The sequence below is a fragment of the Macaca fascicularis genome, chromosome 1 (assembly GCF_037993035.2).
Source record: "Macaca fascicularis isolate 582-1 chromosome 1, T2T-MFA8v1.1".
Taxonomy (NCBI): Eukaryota; Metazoa; Chordata; class Mammalia; order Primates; family Cercopithecidae; genus Macaca; species Macaca fascicularis.
In genome coordinates this window covers 73,874,225-73,899,475 of record NC_088375.1, presented here as the reverse complement: position 1 = coordinate 73,899,475, position 25,251 = coordinate 73,874,225, and the positions used below count along the sequence as shown (strand labels likewise).

The 25,251-nt window shown below is 36.9% G+C and overlaps 1 protein-coding gene across 1 annotated transcript in view; it reads left to right on the top strand.

The window, feature by feature from the left end:
* Positions 1–25,251, top strand: part of USH2A (usherin) — an 800,507-nt gene that overhangs the window by 337,011 nt on the left and 438,245 nt on the right. Inside the window, exons 23-30 of the mRNA XM_005540847.5 lie at positions 265–391; positions 3,989–4,090; positions 5,954–6,133; positions 7,283–7,413; positions 12,443–12,716; positions 17,855–18,058; positions 18,186–18,266; positions 20,861–21,052. Of these exons, the coding sequence (XP_005540904.3) occupies positions 265–391; positions 3,989–4,090; positions 5,954–6,133; positions 7,283–7,413; positions 12,443–12,716; positions 17,855–18,058; positions 18,186–18,266; positions 20,861–21,052 (1,291 nt within the window). The remainder of the gene's footprint in view (positions 1–264; positions 392–3,988; positions 4,091–5,953; positions 6,134–7,282; positions 7,414–12,442; positions 12,717–17,854; positions 18,059–18,185; positions 18,267–20,860; positions 21,053–25,251) is intronic.

Genomic DNA, 25,251 nt, shown 5'->3' with positions numbered 1-25,251 from the left:
GCTTTGTAAGAAATTCTTATTGCAAAGATGAGACCTTTACAGATCTGTGCACTGTGGTGCTCAGGGAAGTATTAATACATCACAGGGAAGCCAAAATGATGCTAGACATCAACTTTAATTTTGAATTCTGTTTGAAATGTATGCATGCTTGTATCAGGAGCATAATTTTGAAACTTGTAAATTGGTTTATAACAAACATGTAAGTGTGTGTTTATGTGTAGATATGTGTATATAAACATTTATTTATTCATTCATTCCCCTAAGGGGTCACCAGTGGAAGTAACTACAACTAATGATCATGGTAAACAATATAGTGATGGAAAATGGCATGAAATAATTGCTATCAGGCATCAGGCTTTTGGCCAAATCACTCTTGATGGGATATATACGGGTAAGTAATTTTTGATATGTATAAATAGCCCTGTTGATATGTTGGTGTTGCCATACTTTTCTGTTGTTTATATTCCTACATCCTTATTTCACCATCATTTCTACTCAATTTCATCTATATTGCTGTTGAATTTGCCTTTGGGATGCTCCTAAAATGATGAAGTCTGGCAACCAGTTTTTCATCAATGAAGGTCTTCAGTTAAAAAAAAAAAAAAAGGAAAGAAAAGAATGAAGTCACGTCTCTCTAAGTTACCTATGTCTTTTACAGTTTTCTACAATTTGCATGGACCTTTAGTTATGTTCTCTCATGTTACTTTTGACTTCCAAAAAGCAAGGAAAGTAGAGGAAAGCAGTTTTTGTCTGCATTTGGAGATGAGGAAACCAAGGCTGAGAAAAAAAGTGAATATTTTTTCCTAACTTACACAGTTGACAGGAAGCATTCTTGGGACACACATCCTGTTTTTTTTTCACATTTAAGTTTAGTTTTTGCTCCAGCCTACCCTATCTGCCACATTTATGTAATTATAACATGGTCACTGTACCTGTATAATAATGCAGGCTTTTATTAAATCATTGAGGAAATACACAATTTTAATCAGTACCTATTATGTTCCAGATATTGTTCTAGGCACTCTGGATACAAGGAGCAAAGAGAACACTATAAAACTTACATTTTTGGGGAGAAATGGGGCAGCAAAATACAGAAAAAAAAATTTAAACAAATATCAAGTGATAAATTCTGAGAATGAAAAAGCAAGATGAGAGGGAAAGTTGTGTGTGGGTGTATGTGCGGGTGTGTGTGGGTGTGTGTGTTAAGAAAGGTCTCTCTGATATAGACCAATAGAACAGAACAGAACCCTCAGAAATAATACCACACATCTACAACCATCTGATCTTTGACAAACCTGACAACAACAAGAAATGGGGAAAGAATTCCCTATTTAACAAATGGTGCTGAGAAAACTGGCTAGCCACATGTAGAAAGCTGAAACAGGATCCCTTCCTTACACTTTATACAAAAATTAATTCAAGATGGATTAAATAATTAAATGTTAGACCTAAAACCATAAAAACCCTAGAAGAAAACCTAGGCAATACCATTCAGGACATAGGCATGGGCAAGGACTTCATGACTAAAACATCAAAAGCAATGACAACAAAAGCCAAAGTTGACAAATGGGATCTAATTAAACTAAAGAGCTTCTGCACAGTGAAAGAAACTACCATCAGAGTCAACAGGCAACCTACAGAATGGGAGAAAATTTTTGCAAACTATTCATCTGACAAAGGGCTAATATTCAAAATCTACAAAGAACTCAAACAAATTTACAAGAAAAAAACAACCCCATCAAAAAGTGGACAAAGGATATGAATAGACACTCTCAAAACAAAACATTTATGCAGCCAAAAGACACATGAAAAAATGCTCATCATCACTGGCCATCAGAGAAATGCAAATCAAAACCACAATGAGATACCATCTCACACCAGTTAGAATGGCAATCACTAAAAAGTCAGGAAACAACAGGTGCTGGAGAGGATGTGGAGAAATAGGAACACTTTTACACTGTTGGTGGGACTGTAGACTAGTTCAACCATTGTGGAGGACAGTGTGGCGATTCCTCAAGGATCTAGGACTAGAAAAACCATTTGACTCAGCCATCCCATTACTGAGTATATACCCAAAGGATTATAAATCATGCTGCTATAAAGACACATGCACACGTATGTTTATTGTGGCACTGTTCACAATAGCAAAGACTTGGAACCAACCCAAATGTTCATCAAAGATAGACTGGATTAAGAAAATGTGGCACATATACACCATGGAATACTATGCAGCCATAAAAAGGGATGAGTTCATGTCCTTTGTAGGGACATGGATGAAGCTGGAAACCATCATTCTCAGCAAACTGTCTCAAGGACAAAAAACCAAACACCTCATGTTCTCACTCATAGGTGGGAACTGAACAATGAGAACACTTAGACACAGGAAGGGGAACATCACACACGGGGGCCTGTTGTGGAGTGGGGGGAGGGGGAGGGATAGCATTAGGAGATATACTTAATGTAAATGACGAGTTGATGGATGCAGCACACCAACATGGCATATGTATACATAAGTAACAAACCTGCATATTGTGCACATGTACCCTAGAACTTAAAGTATAATTTAAAAAAAAAAGAAAAAGTATCTCTGATGAGGTGACATTTGAGCAGAGACCTGAAGGGACAAAGGGGCAAACCATGTAAATATCCAGGAAGAGGATGCTTTGAGTTGAGAGGCCAGCAAGTATCAGGGCCCTGAGGTGAGAGCACACTATATGTGGCATGTCAAGGACCGACAAGAAGGCCAGTGTGGGAAAGAGGGTGTGAAAGGGCTAATGACAGGACATAAGGTCACAGAGGCCATTAGGGATTAGATCATATGGGACCTTGTGGACTTTTACTGTGAAAGAAGGAAACTGTTGAAGGATTTTGAGGGAAGAATGACATGATATGACTGCTTTCTTTAAAAGAATCACACTAGCTGATATTTTGAGAATAAATTATAAGGGGTATGAGGATGAAAGCATGGAGATCAGTTAATAGGCTTCTGCAATAACTCTGTATTAATTCAGACAAGAAATCATGGAGACCTGAACAAGGGTGATAATTGAAGATATAATAAGAAGTATTCAGATTCTGGTTATATTGTGAATGTCAAATTAACAGGATTTGATGATGAGATTGAGGCAGAATAGGGGTTGGTAAACTATCACCATGGTCTAAAGCTAGCTCACGCCTGTTTTTATAATGTTTTATTGGAGCACAGCTACACCCATTCATTGATGTATTATCTATGGCTGCTTGAGTCTGAATAGTCTACAAAGACATTATCTGGTCCTTGACAGAGTTTACTGGCCATTAATGTAGAGCAAGCCTGTTAGGTTTGGGTCTCAGTGGAAGAATGCAGCTGCCCAAACCAGGGAGTGCACGATTGTGGGAGAAGCAGGTTTGGAGAAAGACGTTCAAAGTTCAGTTGTTAACATGTTAAGGCTGAGATTTCTGAGACATCCACGAGGAGATATCAGGTAGGCTGATCAAGAAACAAGTCTGAGTTCTGAAATCAGAACTTCCAGCAAAGGATGGTATTGAAAGCCAAGGGAACAGATGTAAGTAGGGCTAATTGGAGTGGATTGGGCTCTGGAAAAACAAACACAAATAGCTTTGCCTCTCCTCTCAAAGAAGGTGGGCATTAGAAATATGAACAGGGATTTCCATTGTTATGCCACACAGTCAGAGACCCAGGTGACCCTGGACTTTGGCCCTGGTAGTTCATACTGGAACCCACTACTCATCCCTCTAGAGTACTTAGGGGGTCCCTATGGGTAGAGAAAGGAAGAGGCCTGAGATGGAAGCGGTCTGGATCATTCCAACATCATGATCCTGGGATGTTGAGGAAAAGCCAGTGAAGAAAAGTAATGAACAGGCAATGAGGAGAGAGGAGAACCAAGAGAGTGGTATCCCGAAGGCTGGCGAAGGATTTTATTATTTGATGAGTTAGTAAAAATAGAGTATCCTGGTGAAGGTGTGTTTCTCATCTCCTATTCTCTAGGTTCCTCTGCCATCCTGAATGGTAGTACTGTTATTGGAGAGAACACAGGAGTCTTTCTGGGAGGGCTGCCGCAAAGTTATACCATCCTCAGGAAGGATTCTGGTGAGTTTAGTAAGGTATATTATATGTTGTCATCCAAACTTAAAATAGAACCAGTTTACATCATTTTAAAGTAAGAATAAGTATTATGTTCTACTTCATGCTATATTTTCTATATTAACGTGCCAAAAATTTCCTTTAGGTCTCTGTTTTTTTTTAAAGGAACCGTGTATTCCATATGGCTTGTATTTATATTGTTAGTACCCAGTTCTTGATATATAAAAGGAATTCATTAAAACTTTTGCTGTAATGAATTATAATACTTTCAGTCAAAGGTATGTTATTTTAGGACTTATGCATCGTTTTTTGTAAGATTTTAAATTGAATGTGAAATAACACAGAAATGGAAAACTATGAGCTTGATTTATACTCTAAATAGGGTGAAGAACATTCCCTGAATACTATGTCATAGGCACTAAACCAATCCCTAGATATTCATAGATGAATAAAATGTGGTCTTTATCACAATAGAGGTCACAGGCGTATAAACAGGTAATTCCAACCTAATGCCGTAAGTGCTATAACTGAGCTATAGACAAAGTGATTCTCATATTTTTAGAACAAGAGCACAAGAACATATTCTAAAATGCAACTAATTAAAACGAACATGAATGGAATTAACCTTAGGTAGGAAAAAAAAAATCATCCTTCAAACGCAAATGCTAATAATTCTAGTATTGTTTCCCAAGTTCTCATTAAGAATCACAGGGTGCCTTCCAAGTCTCTCCCAGGAAGTTAAAATATAACTACATAAATATTACAAATAAGCTAGGACCCAGATAAGTATAATTTGTTCATGGGTTGTAGTCTTCAGGGAATCATGATGAAGATCAAAAGGAATAGAAAGTGTTCATCAAATTTCGGAGAAGGGTATAATTGAATTCTCAAGGCTGATTATCGTTACCTCCTCAGAAATGTCTCTAGATTAGGCAGGGTTTTCATTCAACTACTTGAGACTGATAGACAAGTCCCTCTAGCGCGCATGCGCGCGCGCACACACACACGCGCGCACACACACACAAGCACACACACACCCTTTGTTTTTTGCCCTTCTGGGAAATAGTATTTTCAGGTACTAGAAGGAGAGAATACCCTGATACTAAGTACCCTTCCTGTAAAGGACACATCTCCATTATGAATGAACAATTTTACTTTGTCTATGTAAATTGGCCTTATAAAAACTCTCATAAACTCAAAGCTGAAAACTAAGCTTTGCCTTCATAGGAAAGGAGGTGGCTATGTGAAATTCGACTTCAGTGTGCCTTCTCCTCCTCTTGATTTTTTTCTTGCTTTTTCTCTAAATCACTCATTTGCACATTTTCTGTCTCAACCTTCTGTTATCACCCTATTCACTGTATTTATGAACCCCACATTTACCTGGTCTGGAGAGTTCCACATTCAACGTCAACACTATATACATTTCCAAAAAATGAAACCAAATTATTGATTTACTTCAGTAACAGACTGGTTCATAGATGAGGAATCTAAACTACAAACCACATATTGAATAGAAACACTCCCTTCAAATCTAACTTTTAAAGTCGTAGTACTTTATCTTTGAGGCTAGTGACAGATGAATTTTCTGTGTTAGTTGAAAAGGCAATATTCTTGCTACTGCAAAACCAAGGTTTCTGCATAAACATCTGTTTCTGCAGATATGATGGGTTTGTACCAGTGCTAAACATTATAATTGCTATCATTTACTATAGCTGATGGTGTGGTGTTTACATGAATCATTAAGAGGCTTGCAGTAAATAGGTGGTGAGAGCTAGTGCCTATTTCTTTGATTTTAATGGCACATAAAATTAATTGCTTGAAAAGAATCTTTCGAAATACATATTTCTTGATATCTATAAACTCCTGCAGAGATAATCCAAAAGGGTTTTGTGGGCTGTCTCAAGGATGTACATTTCATGAAGAATTACAATCCGTCAGCTATTTGGGAACCTCTGGATTGGCAGAATTCTGAAGAACAAATCAACGTGTATAACAGCTGGGAGGGATGCCCCGCTTCATTAAATGAAGGAGCTCAGTTCCTAGGAGCAGGTAATGCTCTAAAAAAGACATGAGTGTTCACTTAAAATCTATGTTCTATCCTTTGTATAATTTAATCTCTCCTGTTTGATTAACTTGACCTCATACGAACCTAGTATCACAGAAATACCTAGTTATTCCAATGGTGCACACAAATATATTCTTGATGCCTGAATATGCAATATAAATTATAAGACTCATAAGTATACATCCATGTATCATATCTCTGGTAGCCCATGCAGTTCTTGATTTACATATGTTAGGATCACCAATGTCCATTTGCAAGTCAATTGTTTGGAAACTAGAATACAGTTAGAGATGTGTACTTAGAATGCACTCAGAAAGATGTTTCAAAGAGTTTTGTTTACTAGGTTAATCCACAAATACCTATTTATCTCATTATATAGAAGAACAATGTTCTTAAGAGTTAATTCTTGGCTAAGTAATGGGTTAAGTAGGTCATTGAGAGAGAGCTGGAGACTAGAACCACTATCCCTGCCATTGCTCAAAAGGCTACAATGAAAGGGGAGGTGTAAGTGTCTGTAGCTTAGCCCTGACACACACACTGAGTCTCTGCCTGATCAGAGCAGAGACTTCCACCCAGGGGAAGGGGAGAGGGATGATGGTGGCTTGGAATACCCGGCTTATTCATCAAATAAAAGCCCATCTCTGCCTCCTACATTTATAGCTAAGTTGGTTGGTTATTAAGTTGCTTAAACTGCCTTTAGCACAAAAAGACATATGATATTAATAATATAATCTGCACATTTTTTATTGTTCTGTTTTCATCAAGGTCATTCTGAGTTTCTTTTAGTCAATGCAAACTACTTATTGTTAATACTTACCTAAAACAGTAATAATCATACATGATACAGACAACACATGATTGAGAGAGCAAATTTCTTCCTCTTTAGAAAGTATAATATCAGAGCAAATTTCTTCCTCTTAAAAAGTATAATATCTATCAAAGTCTTTCTTAATATATCTAGGTCTTTCTGTCACTTCTGTACAATTAAAAAAGGGATTTCTTAACATTGATTTGCATTTTCTTTTGTGAGATTTACTTAGTGGCAGAATGTGTCCTAGAGTTTCTTATCACCCTTACAATGCTGACAATATTGTATTACACATGCTAACATGTACATGCTTTTATCTTTAAAGGGTTCCTGGAACTTCATCCGTATATGTTTCATGGTGGAATGAACTTTGAGATTTCCTTTAAGTTCAGAACTGACCAATTAAATGGATTGCTTCTTTTCGTTTATAATAAAGATGGACCTGATTTTCTTGCTGTATGTAAATTACTTTGATTAAAATTACTTTAAAATACTAGATCCAACTGTAAAATAAATAAACCAAGTGTTGGCAGGCATTACACTTAATTGGGGTTTCTTTACAAATTCACGTTTGTTTTCTTTTTTTTTCCCCAAAGTCATTTTTAGTATGGAAGTCCTGTGAAATATTTTGTATTTTATTATCCTAGTAATTTTTTAAAATAATAATTGTAACAATTATCATTTTAAGAAAACAGATTAGATGTAAGGAATTAAGAAAATACAATTTAGTGTCTTAAGATATGAAAAACACTATTTCCCTCATTATCTTTTGATATGAGTTTCAAAAGGATATATATTATATATGTTCCATATGACATATAGATAATCAAATATAATAATACAATGAACACTCCTGAATCTACCACCACACCTGATAACTAAATATTATTATTTTTGGTCTATCTGTAAAGCCTTTCCTATCGTGTTTCCATCTTCTTTTAGATGTCATATGTAATCAGAATTTTGTGTTTGTTATTCCCATGCATTTTTATAGTTTGAACACCTAATGAATGCCTACAAATTCTTGCTTTTGAAATTTATAAAATTTGTTTTATGCTCTCTCTTTAGCACTCAACATTGTTTCTGAGTCATTTATGTGTCCACACAGGTATACATTTTCTTGGTTGTGTAGTATTTCTCTTCTCTTACCAATGATGTATTGGTTGTTCCCATGTTTTGCTACAATGAATAAGACTGCTATAAACATTTTTATACATTTCTCTAAATACAATGGGCAACTGTAACTGCTTTTCCTTGTCTTTAATCATTAATCTGATACCACTGTTAAGTATGTTATTAAAAATGTTAATTCTTAAAAGTTGCTTTAAAGAACTAACATAGAAACAGGAGAAAAATATGAACATCTCACCCTTAGATTCTTGATTTCTAGACAAATAGACAATTAAATACAAGTCTTGGTGATTTTAAGAGTCTAAGATACGTTCACTTTTTGTCTTTCTTTTTTTTTTTTACATTCCTAGTATATACAATGCCAATATTGCTAAGAAGGGAAATGGAAATTTATCCCTTCATAGTATTTATTAGAATTTCTGATTCTTTAAATATTTATTTGTCCTCTTGTGTATTGTTGGCTTCTTTCTCTGAAATGTAATGTCTATGAATCCAAGGACCTTGGTTTTCTTCTTTGTAGTTGTATCCTCAGTGCCTAAGCCTTAGCAATTATCATGTTAATCAATATTGTTGAATGAATGATTGAGTGAACATGTGAATGAGCTCATGCTGTGGTGACCTTCACTGAGCATTGCTGAGTCATCTACATGTGCATATACTGTGGAGGAAACAAAGATATTTACCATTTGGCTCCTCCTCTTGAGGACCATATGCCTGCACTGGAAGTCTATATGCCTTACTATGCCACACTTCCACCCTCCACCTTCCTCCATTCGTTGCTTTGTTACTGTATTAAATAATACTGTTAACTTTAAATAACTTTACTAAAAAAAATTAAAAATTAAAAATTAAGACTGGGTACAGTAGCTCGCTCCTATAATTCCAGCACTTTTAGAAGCCTGGGATTACAGGAGGATAGCTTGAGGCCAGTAGTTCGAGACCAGCCTGGGCAATATAGTGAGACCCTTTGTCTGCAAAAATACAAATAAAAGTAAAAAATTATCCAGGCACTGTGGCTAGTTCTAGCTACTTGGGAGGCTGAGGCAAGGATTCCTGAAGACTGGGAGTCTAAGGCTGCAGTGAGATTGCACCTCTGTACTCCAGCCTGGGCAAGATAGCTCTGTCTCAAAACAAACAAACAAAAAAATCAATACACTTACATAAATATATACTGAGTGCCCACTATGTGCTTGGCTTTCTTTTAACACTTCCCATGCAACTGTAAAGGAAGCAGTCTTTCATAAAACATACATTACAGTCTGCCATATCTGAGGACTGCGGCTGCTCACAGATTTCAACTCTTTCTATTATACTGACTTACTTCAGTATGCATGGTTATCCCCTGGAACTTGATAAACTCAGAATGTTTCCATTGCCAGAACCTTAAATCTCAAAATATAACCTCATATCCCTCTAGCTCTCTCATCTCTCATTAAGTTCACCAAGGCATTGACACCATTGACTATCAGCCCACTTTCTAGTTAACTTACTCCTTACCTGAGCCACCATAATGTATTTCTTCGACAGTATTTCTACAAATGCCCTGATTTTGTATCTTGTATTGGGCTTCACAAACCTTGATCAATCAGTCTAGCCACCTTGCTTCTCAGTTCTAGTAGCTAGATTGCTAAACACTATAGGAAAACTAATACGGGCGTGAGAACGTGTTTTGAGCTCTCCAATTCTTTTATTAAACAATACCTATTGTTTACAGGATTTTCTAATATATTTTAGGAGTAGAAAGTGAAAGAAAAAGAATCTTAGGATCTAGAAACACTATAACCTGAATGTCATCAGGTAGTCCCTCACTATCCTGATAAAAACAAGTGTACATATTCAACTTTCAATCTCTATCTATCAACTTGACTGTATTTGAGGCAAGCCAAATTTAACTCTCTACTGATTCAGGGGAACAAATGAACAATTACCATGCTTACAACTAAAGAAAATATGTCTACCATCATCCTAGATTCTATCCCTTCTTCTGCAAGAACTTGTTCTACAGTCTTCCCTCTTTGTGTGTTCAACTATTCCCTCTCAATTGGCTCTTTTCCCTCAATATATGGAATGATTGAAGTTTATTTTCCTTCGTGTTTTTTCTTTTGTCTATGAAGCCTCCTCCACTGTACTTTTCCTTACCTTCATGGTCAAGTGCATTGAAAGCGGTTACTTTTGTTATTGCCACTTTTTCATCTCACTTCAGTCCCTAAAATGACTGTACCTTAGGTTCCTACCACTACCGCACCTTCCTACGAAATAACTTTTCTAAAGTGGTCAACGACCCCCGCATTTCCTAGTCCAATGATTTTTATTTCTTATCTTATTTGTTCTTTTTCTGCTATTCTCTGTTTTTTTCTCATTCTTCCCTACTGATTTCCCAAAGTACTAGTTTCTCCTGATTTCATTAAGTTCTCTTAGCTTCTTTAAGGAGATCATTGTCACTTAAAAGAACTGTTTTCTACCATGCTGTCCCTTTAAAACATTAGTCTTGCTGAGGACACTAATCTTTTCCCTTTTATCTCAGTCTTTTTACACTCACTGAATAATCTTATTTATTTTGTGATGTATTTTCTCCATTTTACTTGGCCATCACCAAACTGCATATCTTTATGTTTGACTTCCTCAAAAAGAGTTTCATCTAGATGTTTTATAGGCATTTCAAACTCAATATATCTAAAATGAACTCCCCCCTCCTCCTTGTCAACAACAACCCTCAGCCTTTCTTTCAAATGCTTTTCACAACGTGATGATGGCAGAACACTCTCCTACTTATCCAAAAAAGATGAGAGGTGTTCTTAATTTCTCTTCATTCATCTAACTCATTTACCTTTTTACCAGGTCCTAATGAGTTGCTTTTACAAATACTTCTTAGATCGAGTCTTCCCTTTCATCAGCATCATCATTATCCTTGTTTTAATGACTCTCAATATGTTTTCACAATTAAATGCATTTCCTAACGCATTTCCTGAATTGTAGACGAGATTTGTTTTCAGTATGTACTTCTTATTTCTGGTAAAGTAAGCTTTTAGTGCAAGGTAATAGTGGAAAGAATATGAGTTATGGTTTCAGACAGACACCAAACACTCTTTCTATACCAGACCCTCCTATCACTGAAAGTCCTTTAAAATCTGGCTTCTACATAGCTGGCAAGACACTACCTCAGCTCTCACCTCCATATGTGCCCTTTGTCTTACCTAAGTTGGTGCCTTTCTCTAAACCTGATGTTCTCATGTCGTGCATATTAGTCCCCCTCCTTGGGGGACCCTCCATGAATCTGATATACTTTCTAAAATCTTACTTTAAACCTTTCCCAACTTCCAGGGAGCAAAAAGCCTTCTTTGTTATCTGCTTTCACTTTACCCCTTTCCTGTCTTGATTGTAGTATTGCTCCCACGTTTGCCTCTGCTACTAGACAGCATGACTCTTAGGAGCAGTGTTTACCTTAGAGCAGCAGGTATATGGCACATTGTAAGAGACTCGGTATTTATCGAATAAGCGGATAGATAAATGAACAATTGCTTACCTCAGGTCCTTCCTGAAGATGATACTTTTATGGAAAAAGTCATAGTTTGTATTTGGCATGATTTAATCTGTTTTACTTAACACAACTGATCTCAAGATTTTAAATATCCTATGGTCACTGATATGTTTCTAACAAAGTAAAAATATATTAGGTAATATAATTATGAGACATTTTGAAGGAAAATCTATGAACTTATTTTTTACTATGAAAATTTGGGTGAAATATGTTCACATTAGAAAATGGTACAGTCATCTAATAGAATACACATAGAAGCAATTATGTTAAAGATTTAGAATAAAACTGAAATATTGAATCAAAATATGTCTTACAAATTTGAAATTGAGTTCACTAGCCAGTTAAAATCAGCTTAATCAAGCTTGACATTTCATTTTCTTATTGTCTTGTCATATTTTCCCCCAAATTAAATTGATATATGAAGTAGTATTTTCTCATTTTCTAAAAATTCAAAGAGTCATAGTTCAAACTGTTCTGTTCTCTTCAGTCATTCAGTCACTTACACAGGGGCTTAATCTTTTAACTATGTTGCAGCAAAAATAAACCTTAGGTCTACATAACATTGCATCACATCGTCTAATCATTACTAGACATGAATTTGTTTACATCAATACAACATTCTTCATGTCAGCTATAAGCTTGAAAAGGATTTCGTATGTTCCTAAGCAGAAACTTAGGGTAAAGTGACACATTTCTATAGAGTGCTTTCAGGGAACTGTTTTACTTTTCTTCAAGAAATTGTCCTTCTGCTCTCTCCCAAACTGCCCTTCTGCAGCCTTTTTATATACCTACTTTCTTTTTTAACATAAAATACAGATGGAGCTGAAAAGTGGAATATTGAGCTTCCGGTTAAATACCAGTCTTGCCTTTACACAAGTGGATCTATTGCTGGGGCTATCCTATTGTAATGGAAAGTGGAATAAAGTCATTATTAAAAAGGAAGGCTCTTTCATATCAACAAGTATGAATGGACTGATGAAGCACACATCGGAGTCTGGAGCCCAGCCACTGGTGGTGAATTCACCAGTTTATGTGGGAGGAATCCCACAGGAGCTGCTGAACTCTTATCAACATTTGTGTTTGGAACAAGGTAAGTTCCATCTGGAGGAATTCACAAATCCATACAGCCCTGGTGCTAACAGATTTTGGTGGTTCTGTGTTTCAAGAGATAGCAATAGACTCAGGCTAAAAGCAGCACCCAACAACACCCCTTTTTCTGGAGAAATTTAAACCCTAAAAACTAATGGAGCACTTTTTCAAATGGTTTTGTGTGTTACCCTTAACAGTATGCCATCATTTATAATCAGCATATTTATTTCAATATGTCCTGGGTAAATAGTAATTAATATACATATTATTATTGTGACATGTAATTATATATGTGGTATATAATTATATATACATATATTAATTACTATTTACTGAAGAAATATTAAAATAAATATGTTGATTATAAATAAGGTACCTGAGATGCTTTCCAAAGATGATATTTATATAGAAAAATTAGTAATTTATATATTTATTATATGCATTATATAATATACACATATAATGCATATTTTAAATATATAATGCAATTATATGTGAGATATATAATTATATATGAATATATGTGTACACATACATAATTATATATAATGCATATAAATGTATTTCCTCATATGTTGAATACTGATCATTATTTGTATTTACAGATGAAAAAATAAATGAAGTTGCTATGCACAACTAGTAAAAAATATTAATGCAATTCATTGCCTTTTCTTTCTTTGACATAAATGCTAATTGTCTCCATAGTTTTTCAGTAGAGCTTTCATGTGGAAAAAAACTGTGGGGTGTATTTGGTTGACTTCCAGACATACTCGTGAAAATCTATACATTGTAGATTATCAGTAACCATAAGAGAAAGAAAAAGTGCATTACTTATAGTTTAGGTAAGAAGTTAACTCATAGAAATTTGAATGTAATCAGAGAAATAATTTGAAAAGGCTAACAATATCTGTGTATCATTTCTTGTGACAGTGATGGTTCTGAGAGCTTACATGAGAATAGGTGAGTCAGTTATTCCTAACAAGTGTGTTAGGCATTATTATTTATATCCTCATTACAGATGAGGAAACTGAAGAGCAGAGAAGAAGGTAACTTTCCCAAGGTCACATGGCTAGTAAGCATATAGAAAGACACTAAGTCTCTCTCAGGCAGCCTGGTATAGAGTCAACTCTCCTTAATACAATCAATGCTCTCTTTTATGGGCATTGGCCAATGCTCCTTTGTAAAGTGGGGAATGCACAGTAACTTCCAGCATGGGACCAAGCACACTCCCAGGTGTGGAAACGGTCCTTTACAAAGTTCAAAATCTATGTACCCTGAATGGTTAAAATTTTCATGAAGCAGTCTTTGCCTATTTGGTAAGTACATAAAGATTTAAATGCCTTTGAATAGAAAATATATGGCAAGCTCTTAGGAGACTTTTAGAAGGGTAGTAGTAAGGAGTTAATGAATAACTGGGGTGTAAGACAGTAATGACATTTTCAAGGCACTTAAGGTGTAACAGCAGCTAAAAATATTACATTCGTATAAGAACTTCTCCAGGTTTTCAGGTTTCTGAGGTTAGAAAGAACTTGAAAACCCTTTGTATGAGTGAGATTACTTAATCCTGTTTGCTTCTGGGGGAAAAAAAAAAATGAAGACAAGAAACAAAAACCCTGCATATACAGCCTTGTTCTAAAGACATGGTCCTAAAGACATGGTTAAAACTGAAATTGTAAGATAATAACAGAAGTTTAAAATATCGCCATAGACCCAAAGGGAATAATTTTACCTACATGCTATGACTAAGTCTGTGATACTGGAAGGTATTTTATTTATGAGTAATATTAAATGTTTATTAGTGTAGTAGCATCCACATCAGTGGTTCTCAAAACACTGAAAAAATATTGACGTATGGTAGCTGGAACATGGAAGTCAAAATTAGCTATTATTATTACTATTCAAGATACATTGACATCACCTGGAATGGTTATTAAAAATACAAATGTTAGGGACCCCTGTCCCCTAAGATTCTGACTCAGATGCTTTGAGAGACACTGATCTATATAAATAACTGCATGTTTTATACGATGATCAGGGAGACTAGTCACAATACAGAGGTGCAGCATAAACGTGGTCAATTGCAGTTAAAACAAATCATGTTCACTTAATGTATTTCTTTCAACCCACTATCAATTGTCTTAAAAACCATTTTCCTTTTCTCTGCTTCTTAATTAGCACCTTTTTTTTCATCAGAAGCTCTATTTTTTGGTCATATGAGTACTATTTTTTTTTTAATACACTAACATTGTAATCTTCTCCGAATCAGATACAAGACTAATTTTATTTCTTGTTTTGGAAATGCTGGGCAACATAATTTGCTGAAGATGTGCCAGCTTGGATGATGAGAGTTTATCTTCTTAGAATGATCAATGAGGATAATCATTTACATCTAGGTTGGGCATGACTGGGTCTGGCATGTGGTCTCACAGGCAATGCTCTGCGCAAACCCCTCCATGGAGAGGGAGGGGGTGGGGGCTGAAAGTTAGCTGGCCTGTCAAGTCAAGCACCCTGCAGCAGTACTGCCTTCCCTAGAAGAAGGGCTAGTGTTTTTCTGATTAGTCACCCTAGAGCTCTGGGCTACCTTTTAGGCATTTAGAGGCCCAGGGGTGGTGGTGTGGATGGGGATTTTTTTGGATTCTCACAAGGGTAGTGGAGTAAGAAAATAAGTCATTTCTACTCCTCTCACAAAATCCCCTTTCTCCTCTTGTCCTCACATCCCATTCAAATGTTTTAGGTGACTGGGGAGCATTTCTGGTGGTACAGAGTTGAAAGCATGGGACAACATTAACTGAACTCTTTGGTTGCCACCAGAAGGATGCCACTGGAAGGACCCTGCACTAGAGCTCAGCAGCTTCAAGAGCTCAGCAGTCTCCAAGCCCTGGGGCCACAGGACCATTTCCTTAGGAGGATTTCTACTTACAAACTTCATTTTATAACTAACTCTCTGGGCCTTTTTCTTCATCTCCAAAATGAAGAAAGACGTATCTCCCTGGGCTTTCCCAAATTGAAAATTTCATCTTGTGAATTAATTTTTATTATGGTTTTTGTTAAATTTTTAATTTTTTTTGTTTGTTTTTGTTTGTGTGTATGTGTGTGTGTTTTGTGTTTTTTTTTTGAGACGGAGTCCTGCTCTGTCGCCCAGGCTGGAGCACAATGGCCTGATCTCAGCTCACTGCAAGCTCCGCCTCCCGGGTTTACGCCATTCTCCTGCCTCAGCCTCCCGAGTAGCTGGGACTACAGTTGCCCGTCACCTCGCCCGGCTAGTTTTTTGTATTTTTTAGTAGAGACGGGGTTTCACGTGTTAGCCAGGATGGTCTCGATCTCCAGACCTTGTGATCCGCCCATCTTGGCCACCCAAAGTGCTGGGATTACAGGCTTGAGCCACCGCGCCCGGCCTAAATTTTTAATTTTTAAAACATTATGGTAAAATATAGGTAACATAAAATTTACCACTGTAACCATTTTTAAATGTATAGTTTAGTGGCATTAGTTGCATTCACACTGTTTTGTAGATATCACCATCATCCCTCTGAAGAACTCTTTTCATCCTGCAAAGCTAAAACTATGTACCCCTCAAAAAATAATGTGGCATTTCTTATAACAGCACTTCTTTGCCAAGCTGCCCTTCCACTATTCTCATTTTGTTGGTAGGGAAGTCAGGGTACAGAGAATTTTGATACTACAGCTATGTGCCATCAGAAGATTACTGCTGATGAATAAATTAAAATTCTTAGCTTCTGAATTTGCCAGTCAATGATTTTATATTGAGCTTCGTTGCTTTCAATTCAATTCACCCAACTTATTGAGTGTCTACTGTGTGTTTAAGATAGACTAGCAGTATTGATCAGTCAGGACTAAAAAAAATGTGGATAATAGTAAAAGACATTTAAAAGGAAATAGGCTGCAACTTAATGTGTTAGAAGGCATAATAGCACATCATATAAATGCTGAGGAGAACAATATGGTCATTGTTACTATTAACTTATTTTACTGTTATGCATTGCATTCTATTTTATTTCCATTTCCTGCTGCTGTGCTTTAATCTTGAAAAGAGCTGATCATGTGTTTGAGGCCTTTCAAACTTTACAGTGTTTTGTTCAGAGAGAGAGAACATGCACGCTACAGCAATCTCAAACTAGGTCCTGTTTGTCCCAATTTCGTGCAGTTTTCTGCGCAGAGTACTGCCAGACTTCACTGAGCTGATCTCTGTTTTCACAAAATAGCATGTAATTCAAAGCCACTGCTATTCCCTGGCTGACTGGATGCCTTTTTTGTTTGCTGTCTAACAAAAAAGTGGCGAATACTCTAAATTCGTTTCATCCGCATTCTCTGTTAAACTTCACAGAATGGTACTACACACTGGGTGTTCTAAGGTCACCTGTGTAGAATACACATTCCATGAAATCTCATGGTGTTGCTATTGCCAACACTGAAGGCTGGCCCCTGTCATGCTAATGGGGATGTAAAACTAGTGACCATTTTGTATATTCAAGATTATGGAACTCTGTGAAAAACGATAGAGCATAGTGACAGCTCTTCTGTAGGCTGATGTAACTAACTCAGGCTAAATTCTGTACCTCTGAAGTGATTGTTATGCAATTCATGGCAATATTTCAGGATTCTAATATATTTTGAAATTATGTTCTCTCTCCTGCTATTCTGCATAAAATCCTCAGAGTGTATTTTTCCCCAATGAGTTTATTGAATAATCATGCTAATTCAAATATTATTTTTGGAATTTAAAACTGACTTATATAGTCACTTAATTTTTCAGAATTAGGAGACATGGGGCTATCCCCCTACCATAATATGAAGTTGCCTAAATTTTCTTTTATGGGAAGAAACAGAATTTAGAAAATGTGGGCCTAAAGAGGTAAAATAAATGCTTTTTCAGTACCAGAAGTTAAATTAGAATTATCCATGAGTGTGTTTTCCAAATAACAGAACTATATTTCTTTGCAACAAATTAGCTTGATAAAAAGTAGGAGGCATAAAATGTTTCCCAAGAAAGACTTGAAAGTCTAGCAATTGTTTCTAACCACCCCCCTTCCTCAAAATGTAGTACTGCAGAGGACAAAAATGATTGGTAATTAATGACTCAAGCCCTTTATGCGATACTAATCCCTTACTATTTGCTAGGTTTCGGTGGTTGCATGAAGGATGTTAAATTTACACGGGGTGCTGTCGTTAACTTGGCATCTGTGTCCAGCGGTGCTGTCAGAGTCAATCTGGATGGATGCCTATCAACTGACAGTGCTGTTAACTGCAGGGGAAATGACTCCATTCTGGTTTACCAGGGAAAAGAGCAGAGTGTTTACGAGAGTGGTCTCCAGCCTTTTACAGGTAATGTGGAGGTCCTCTAAATTAAATGTTGCATGTCTCTTATTCATCCCCCTTTCCCTCCCTGCCAGTCCCTTATTAGTCTATATGAGTATTATGTTAATCTTGCTGCATCTTATTTCCATTTAAGAATACCTGTATCGGGTGAGAGCCTCGCATGAAGGAGGTTCAGTATATAGTGACTGGAGTCGAGGACGTACAACAGGAGCAGGTAAATACTTACCTTCAAATGCATATGTGCACACACGCATGCATGTATTTGTGCATGTATATAAAAGGAAGGACTATTACCCTGAAGTAGTAATATTTTTGTAGTCTTCTGACAGAACATGCCTTGATTTGAAAATACATCTGTCAATGGCTAAAATGCTTAGCAGATCAGTGCTTTTGATTTGTCAAGAATTCACTAAATATTTACTCAGAATTGATCCTTTCCTCTTAGGATGCAGAAGAAAGGAAAGTTCAGGTTGTCTTAAGGATGTAATAGTCCCACCTATCAAATACGCTTAAGGATAGGTAACCTTTACAGATGGCGTATATAGCAAGAAGTTGAAGTCAGGGATTAGGGTTACCCTTGGAAGGGAGTGGCACCCTCTTGACTTTCTCATAGAAGGCGCATTGGAAACCTGCAACTGGTTGGAAACAGGTGTGTCTATGACATCATTGCAGATGTTTGCCCTGTTGTTGACTATTAGAATCTTAGAATGACTCTCCCCAGAGAGAAAAAATTGCTGATTGGTTTAATTTATTTTGAGTTGGAAGAGAACCAACTAGGAGACAGTATACATTAGACCTAATCTCAGACAATTGACTTGTTTTGTACTTCTGACTGGCCACAAAATCTTTCCCCATAATACCCCCACAGGAAGGCATTCAGCACAGAGTTTTGTGAATCAGTGGCATTCTACTATTTTGGGTCAAATATTTGTCAGGAAACTGAACATATCTCCAAATGATTGCCACTTAATGTCTCTGTAAGAAAGTTTATTTAGCGAGTAACAATTTGTCTAAAGATGCGTTTCCATCAAGATATTCTCTTATACTTAATCTACAGTGGGTTACTATGCCAGGTATCCTCTGAGGAATCTTCTTAATCTAAAATATAATTAAATACTGAGATGAGCAACTAAGAATAATTTTCAAGACTCTCTACCTACATATTTTCTAGAAGAGGACAACTTGACACTTTTCCAGGATGATTTAAATTATCACCTATTTATAGGCAAGACAATGAGCTGAACGATCTCTTAAAATCCTTTTCAACTTCAGGGCTAAGAGAAAGCTCCAATATAAAATACTCACTTGTAACTGACATGTTCTCTCCTCCTGTTTCACACCCTTCTACTTTATTAACACATATAAAGCCTGCTTTGAGTATAATTCAGCAACGTTAATAGGTGTCTGGAAAGCACATTGCTTACTTAGCTTAATAGTCCCCACTTTGAGTACTACTGAGAAAGTACACAAATACAGCTCTGAATTTATAGCAATGATCTGACCACAGTCCTATGCCATAAATTCATATTTACAATCTGACCACAACACTGAGCAGCTACATGCTCCCAAGGGTTGGAGAATAATTGCACTATTTAATTATTTTTGAGTCAGTTTTGCTCTGTCCCTTATGAGAAGACCATCTGTTAGACAGTACTGTACTTTGCCCTGTACCACATTTCAGAACTAATAAAATCAACATCACTCCCATTGTCCCTTTCCTTGCAACTCAATCGTGTGGCCTGTGTGTTTTCTATAGGTGCCCGTGGTGTTTAAACAGCTCAGAGAGTGGTTCTCCCCTTTGGTGTTTCCTCTTATCCTTTATGTGCACTCTGTTTCCCTTAAAGCTGTCCTATTTTATTGGTCTGGACAGTAAAGTCGGAGAGGAGGAGATTTGATGTGGAAAACCAGAGTGATCCTCCATCGACAGGGCTCAGGAGTCCATGAGCAGCTAGAGCAGGTCTCTCATCCATCATCCTGCCACAGAGTTCCTTGGGCTCTTTCTTTGTGTCCCCAGCGCACTCAGCTGTGATGAAGTTTTTACTGATCAGAACTGTAGAAATGTCTAATAAATAGTTAAAGGTTATAGATTTTTTAAATTAGAGGGCTCAGCTTGTAAGTAAGATTTTGTAGTTCTTTTAAACTTCCTCATTTTGTGATATTATTTTCAGATATTCTGCAGAACAAATCTTTGAAAATGACTTTGTAGAATCTCAAGGGCACCAGCTCCTTTGCCCCACTCCCCACCCCCAAAAACTGCAATTAAGAATATATTCCATATATCATATCTGGTAGAACTTTGCTTTTTAAAAATTAATTAGAAAAACAATTGCATTTGGAAAATGGGTCCAGGTATTCAAGTACAACACAATCACATTTGTGATATTTTTTGGCTAATATATCGAAGATATAAAAGTGTCAAACCACTATGTATAATAACAGTCTAATTATCTTGCTTCAAAGGGGGTACATCATTATATTGCTTGAACTTGTTATCTGCCTACCATCCACCTCCTTCTTTATGAGTGATGTTTAAACATGTCTGATACATTAAATGTTTTTGGAAAACCTGGACTAGACTTGAAAGAATGTTATGTCGATGGAGTTTTGATGGTTCTGAAATATCGCTTAAACTGAATGGCTCAAGATGTGCAGTCATATTAAATCAATGCTGAAAAGTTACAACTCTAATAAATTGTATTTATGCTAATGGTTGAGTCTGATTTACTGCGGCCATTAAAAGTGAAGAATAGGAGCAATAGTCTTCTCAGAACTGCCTTTTTCCCTATTTTCTCTTTTATTCCTTCACAGCTCCACAAAGTGTGCCAACTCCCTCAAGAGTCCGCAGCTTAAATGGATACAGCATTGAGGTGACCTGGGATGAACCTGTTGTCAGAGGAGTAATTGAGAAGTACATTCTGAAAGCCTACAGTGAGGACAACACCCGTCCACCCTACATGCCCTCTGCCAGTGCTGAATTTGTCAATACAAGCACCCTCACAGGTAAAGGCGATTCTTTAACAGAGTAGATCTTATTAACTTCCTTTTTGTTTGAATTTTAAATAAAAATCTTCTGCAATTTTTTTAATTTATTAAATATAAGTGTATTTTACCTGATTAAGAACAACCACCATCTAAAGTAGTGGAAGCCTACATCTACCTAGGATAAAAAGGATAATTCTACAATGTGCATGGGCTCTCATGAATAATTTTATTCTAAGGCAGAGATTCTCTCCATCCCCCAAAGATTACATCATAGGTGGCTGTAGCCCTTTAACACCTTACAGACATCTTTTGGAAATCCTAGGTATAAATACTTATTTCACAAAGCAAAAATTTACTCTTTGGGACTAGCCCCAGTTCACACCACTATTATTTATTGTAAAATTGCTGATTAAACCTAATTATCTCAAGGTGGAGGAGTCTTAGAGCCCTAGTTATTTGGACTGGCAAATCAGTGAATCGATTTCTCACAGTGCGGTGTGCCATGAAGAATGATTATAATGAAATATACTCATACACACCACTAACACATCTCACACTCAAATTCATGCATGTGTATTAAGTGCATTTTTCAACTTCATGAAATATTAAAGCACATTTAAAGGGAGAGTTGAATTTAAGCCTTTGATAAAAAGAAAGTAAATGTGTCAACTTTGACAGAAAAAACATTTTCCTCTATCAAAAAATCTTGTAACATGAACCATCAGAATGGATGTTAGAAAAGCCTTAAATATTTCCCCAACATACCTGCTGGTCAGTTCCCTCAAGACTTGGCTTCCTTTTTTAAGACTCTTTGGAATGTACAGCCCAAATATACCACCAACTTTTAGCAAAAGAAAAACAAACAAATTCACATCCTTCACTTCTTTCCTATTTTACCCTCCTTATAAAAACCCAACCTGATTAAGCCCACAGCTTGCCTTTTCACAGGTTGCACATGGCAGCTACATGGGCTGGAAAATATCAAGTAGTTTATTGCCAAAAATGCTAAACCCCACTTTCAAATGAGCACTCAGTAATGACACCAATCCTACTATATTTCCAGAATAGTCTCTTTCTCCCATTCTCCTCATTAAATATTTTATATTTTCCCAAACTATACACATGCTATCTCCCTTTCTCATCCCACTCGGCTGACAATGTTCTATTTTAGATCAAATTAGACACCACAGATAAAGCAATCTATTGTATAGGATTTCTGTTACTTTCTTACTACCAAATGTATGTATTAATTGCATTTTTCTGCCTGATGGAGTTGTTATCAGGGGTTGGATGAATGAATGCATGCTAAAACACTTAAAAACATTTTGACATATAGGAGGTGTGTGTTATGCTATCATTTTCTTTTCATTATTATTTTTTATTTTCGCACTTTTTTCTTTTCTGTTTTACAAAGCTTCTCTTATCCTATCAAAAATAGAAATCTTCACAAGTCCTCTGGACCCTGACTCTTTCTGTTTTTTCAGAGATGTTACTGATAGCTTACTTTCTTCTCACTTACATGTTTAATGCCTCTCTCTGCTGCAGTAGAGTATGGCCCAACGACCAGCATTACTAGCTTCATGTGGGAACTTACTATTAATGCACATTCTCCTGCCCACCTGAAACCCACCAAATCAGACACTCGGCAGGTGGCTTAGCAGTCCTTGTTTTAACAAGCCCCCAGGTACACCTGATGCATGCCAGAGTTTGTGAACCACTGACTGAGTGGATTCTTCTCAGGGTCATTCAAACTCTTTTATCTCCCATTGTTAAAAACCAACACACTAACCCAAACCAGTCACAAAAATCTTCATTCTGTCCAAACTCCCAGCTGTTGCTCCCTCTCTCCTCCTCTCGGCCTTCGTCTGGCATGAAGTATCGAAATTCATTTTGTCTTCACTTTATCTGGCCTCTGCTCATTACTTTTGTGATGAGCACCAAGAACTGCCATGTTTACACAGGCAAAAAACACTTGGCACTCTATGTCTTCACCACTCTTCAGTATTCTCTACAGTAACTCTCTCATCATTTCTTGAAATATTTCTTCACTTCTATGACTCTTCTGCTTACCACTGCGTTCTCCAGGAACCCTGTTCTCAGTATGCTTTGCTCACTTCTTCCAAAGTGTGATGACATATTGAAGAGTCTCAGGATTTAGAACTGGGCTGTCTCCTCTTTCTCTTTCATTTTTTTTCTGGCTTGCTCCAAAAACCTTATTGATTCTCATAACATCAAATACCAGACAGATGCTGCTGTTGACTCCTAATTGCACATCCCACCTAGACATCCAAATGCCTGCATCCTAATAGGCATGTGGACACAGTGACATTTTCAACTGGATGTCTCTCACCTTCTACACTTTCCAAACCTCAACTCTTGCTTCTCCTACATTCTCATAGATACCTCCAGCCACCCAGTCAAGAAAGTCTGAGAGTTACTCTGGACTTCCCACCTCCTTCACACCTCATATCCACAGTTGTCATTCTATTTCTTAAAATATGTGTGAAGTTCGTCCATTTCTCCTCTAATCTACTGGTCAGCCCAAACCACTACCATCTTTTGCCTGGACGACTGCAATACTTATCTTCACCTTTCTCATAACCTTTTTTTTTTTTTTTTCTCTCCCTGGCCATGAGTCTATTCTACAGAGCATCCAACATCATATCCCTCTCCTCAAATTTTTTCTTTCTTTTTTATTAATTATACTTTAAGTTCTGGGATACATGTGCAGAATGTGCAGGTTTCTTACATAGGTATACATGTGCCATACTGGCTTGTTGCACCCACCAACCCGGCATCTACATTAGTTATTTCTCCTAATGCTATCCCTCCTCTACACACACACCCACCCCTCGAAAGGCCCCGGTGTGGGATGTTCCCCTCCTTGTGCTCATGTTTTCTCATTGTTCAACTCCCACTTATGAGTGGGAGCATGTGGTGTTTGGTTTTCTGTTCCTGTGTTAGTTTGCTGAAAATGATGGTTTCCAGCTTCATCCATGTCCCTGCTCGGCCTCTCATGTAATCATATTTTGTCTCAGTCTCCCCCTACTTCCTGGGTTTGCAACAATCACCTTTGTAATTAATATAATTTAAAGAAATTTGGACGTAAATCCTTAGGAGAATTCCTGACAACTGTGATAGAATAAATCCCTAGAAGTAGAATAACTGCATCCAAGGCTCTTAAGATATTGTATAGTCTTGAACTTTGAAGTCAGACATTGATATAAATCCCTGCTATAGACCTTCTCTGTGACTTAGATAAGTTCCACATCCTTCTGGATCCTTAAGTCTTAACCTTTGAAATGGGAGAGTAATATTTACCTTAGAAGAATATTAAAAATATTAAGTAATATGATATTTTAGCTCTAAACCTTTTTAGCTGTGTAACTTGGACAAATCAATAAACCTCAGTGTGCTTCAAAATCCTTCTATGTAAATAAGAATGCGATACAACTACCTGCCTCGCAGGGCAGCTGTGGAGATTAAATGAATTCATGTATACGTAAAGCACATAGCACAGTGCTTGACATGTGGCATGCACTGTATCAATGTTACCTGTAGGATATCTGTAAAGTGTGTAACACTATGCTTAATGTATGGTAATTTCTCAAGAAAAGGATAGTGTTTTTTTGTTTGTTTGTGTTTGTTTTGTTTTTTGTTTTTTTTAGATGGAGTCTTGCTCTCTTGCCCAGGCTGGAGTGCAGTGGCTTGATCTTGGCTCACTGCAAGCTCCGCCTCCTGGGTGCATGCCATTTCCTGCCTCAGCCTCCCGAGTAGCTGGGACTACAGGTGCCTGCCACCATGCCTGGACTAGTTTTTTTTTTTTATTTTTAGTAGAGACAGGGTTTCACCGTGTTAGCCAGAATGATCTTGATCTCCTGACCTCGTGAATTCTGACCTCGTGATTCGCCCACCTTGGCCTCCCAAAGCGCTGGGAATACAGGCATGAGCCACTGTATCCGGCCAGGATAGTGATTTTGACACTGCCCAAAAAGCTGTGCAAATTATGCTTCCACTAGCAAGCAGAATGCAAGATTGTGCATTTCATTTTATCTAGCCAACACCAAGTTTAACAGTTGAAAAAAAATTGCGAATTTAAACGGCAAAATGTCAGAATATTGTTTTAGTTTGTGTTTATGTGATTACTAGAGAGATTAGTTTTTTAAATATTTATTGGCCATTTCTAATTATTTTATGTGCCTAAGTAAGTCCATTGC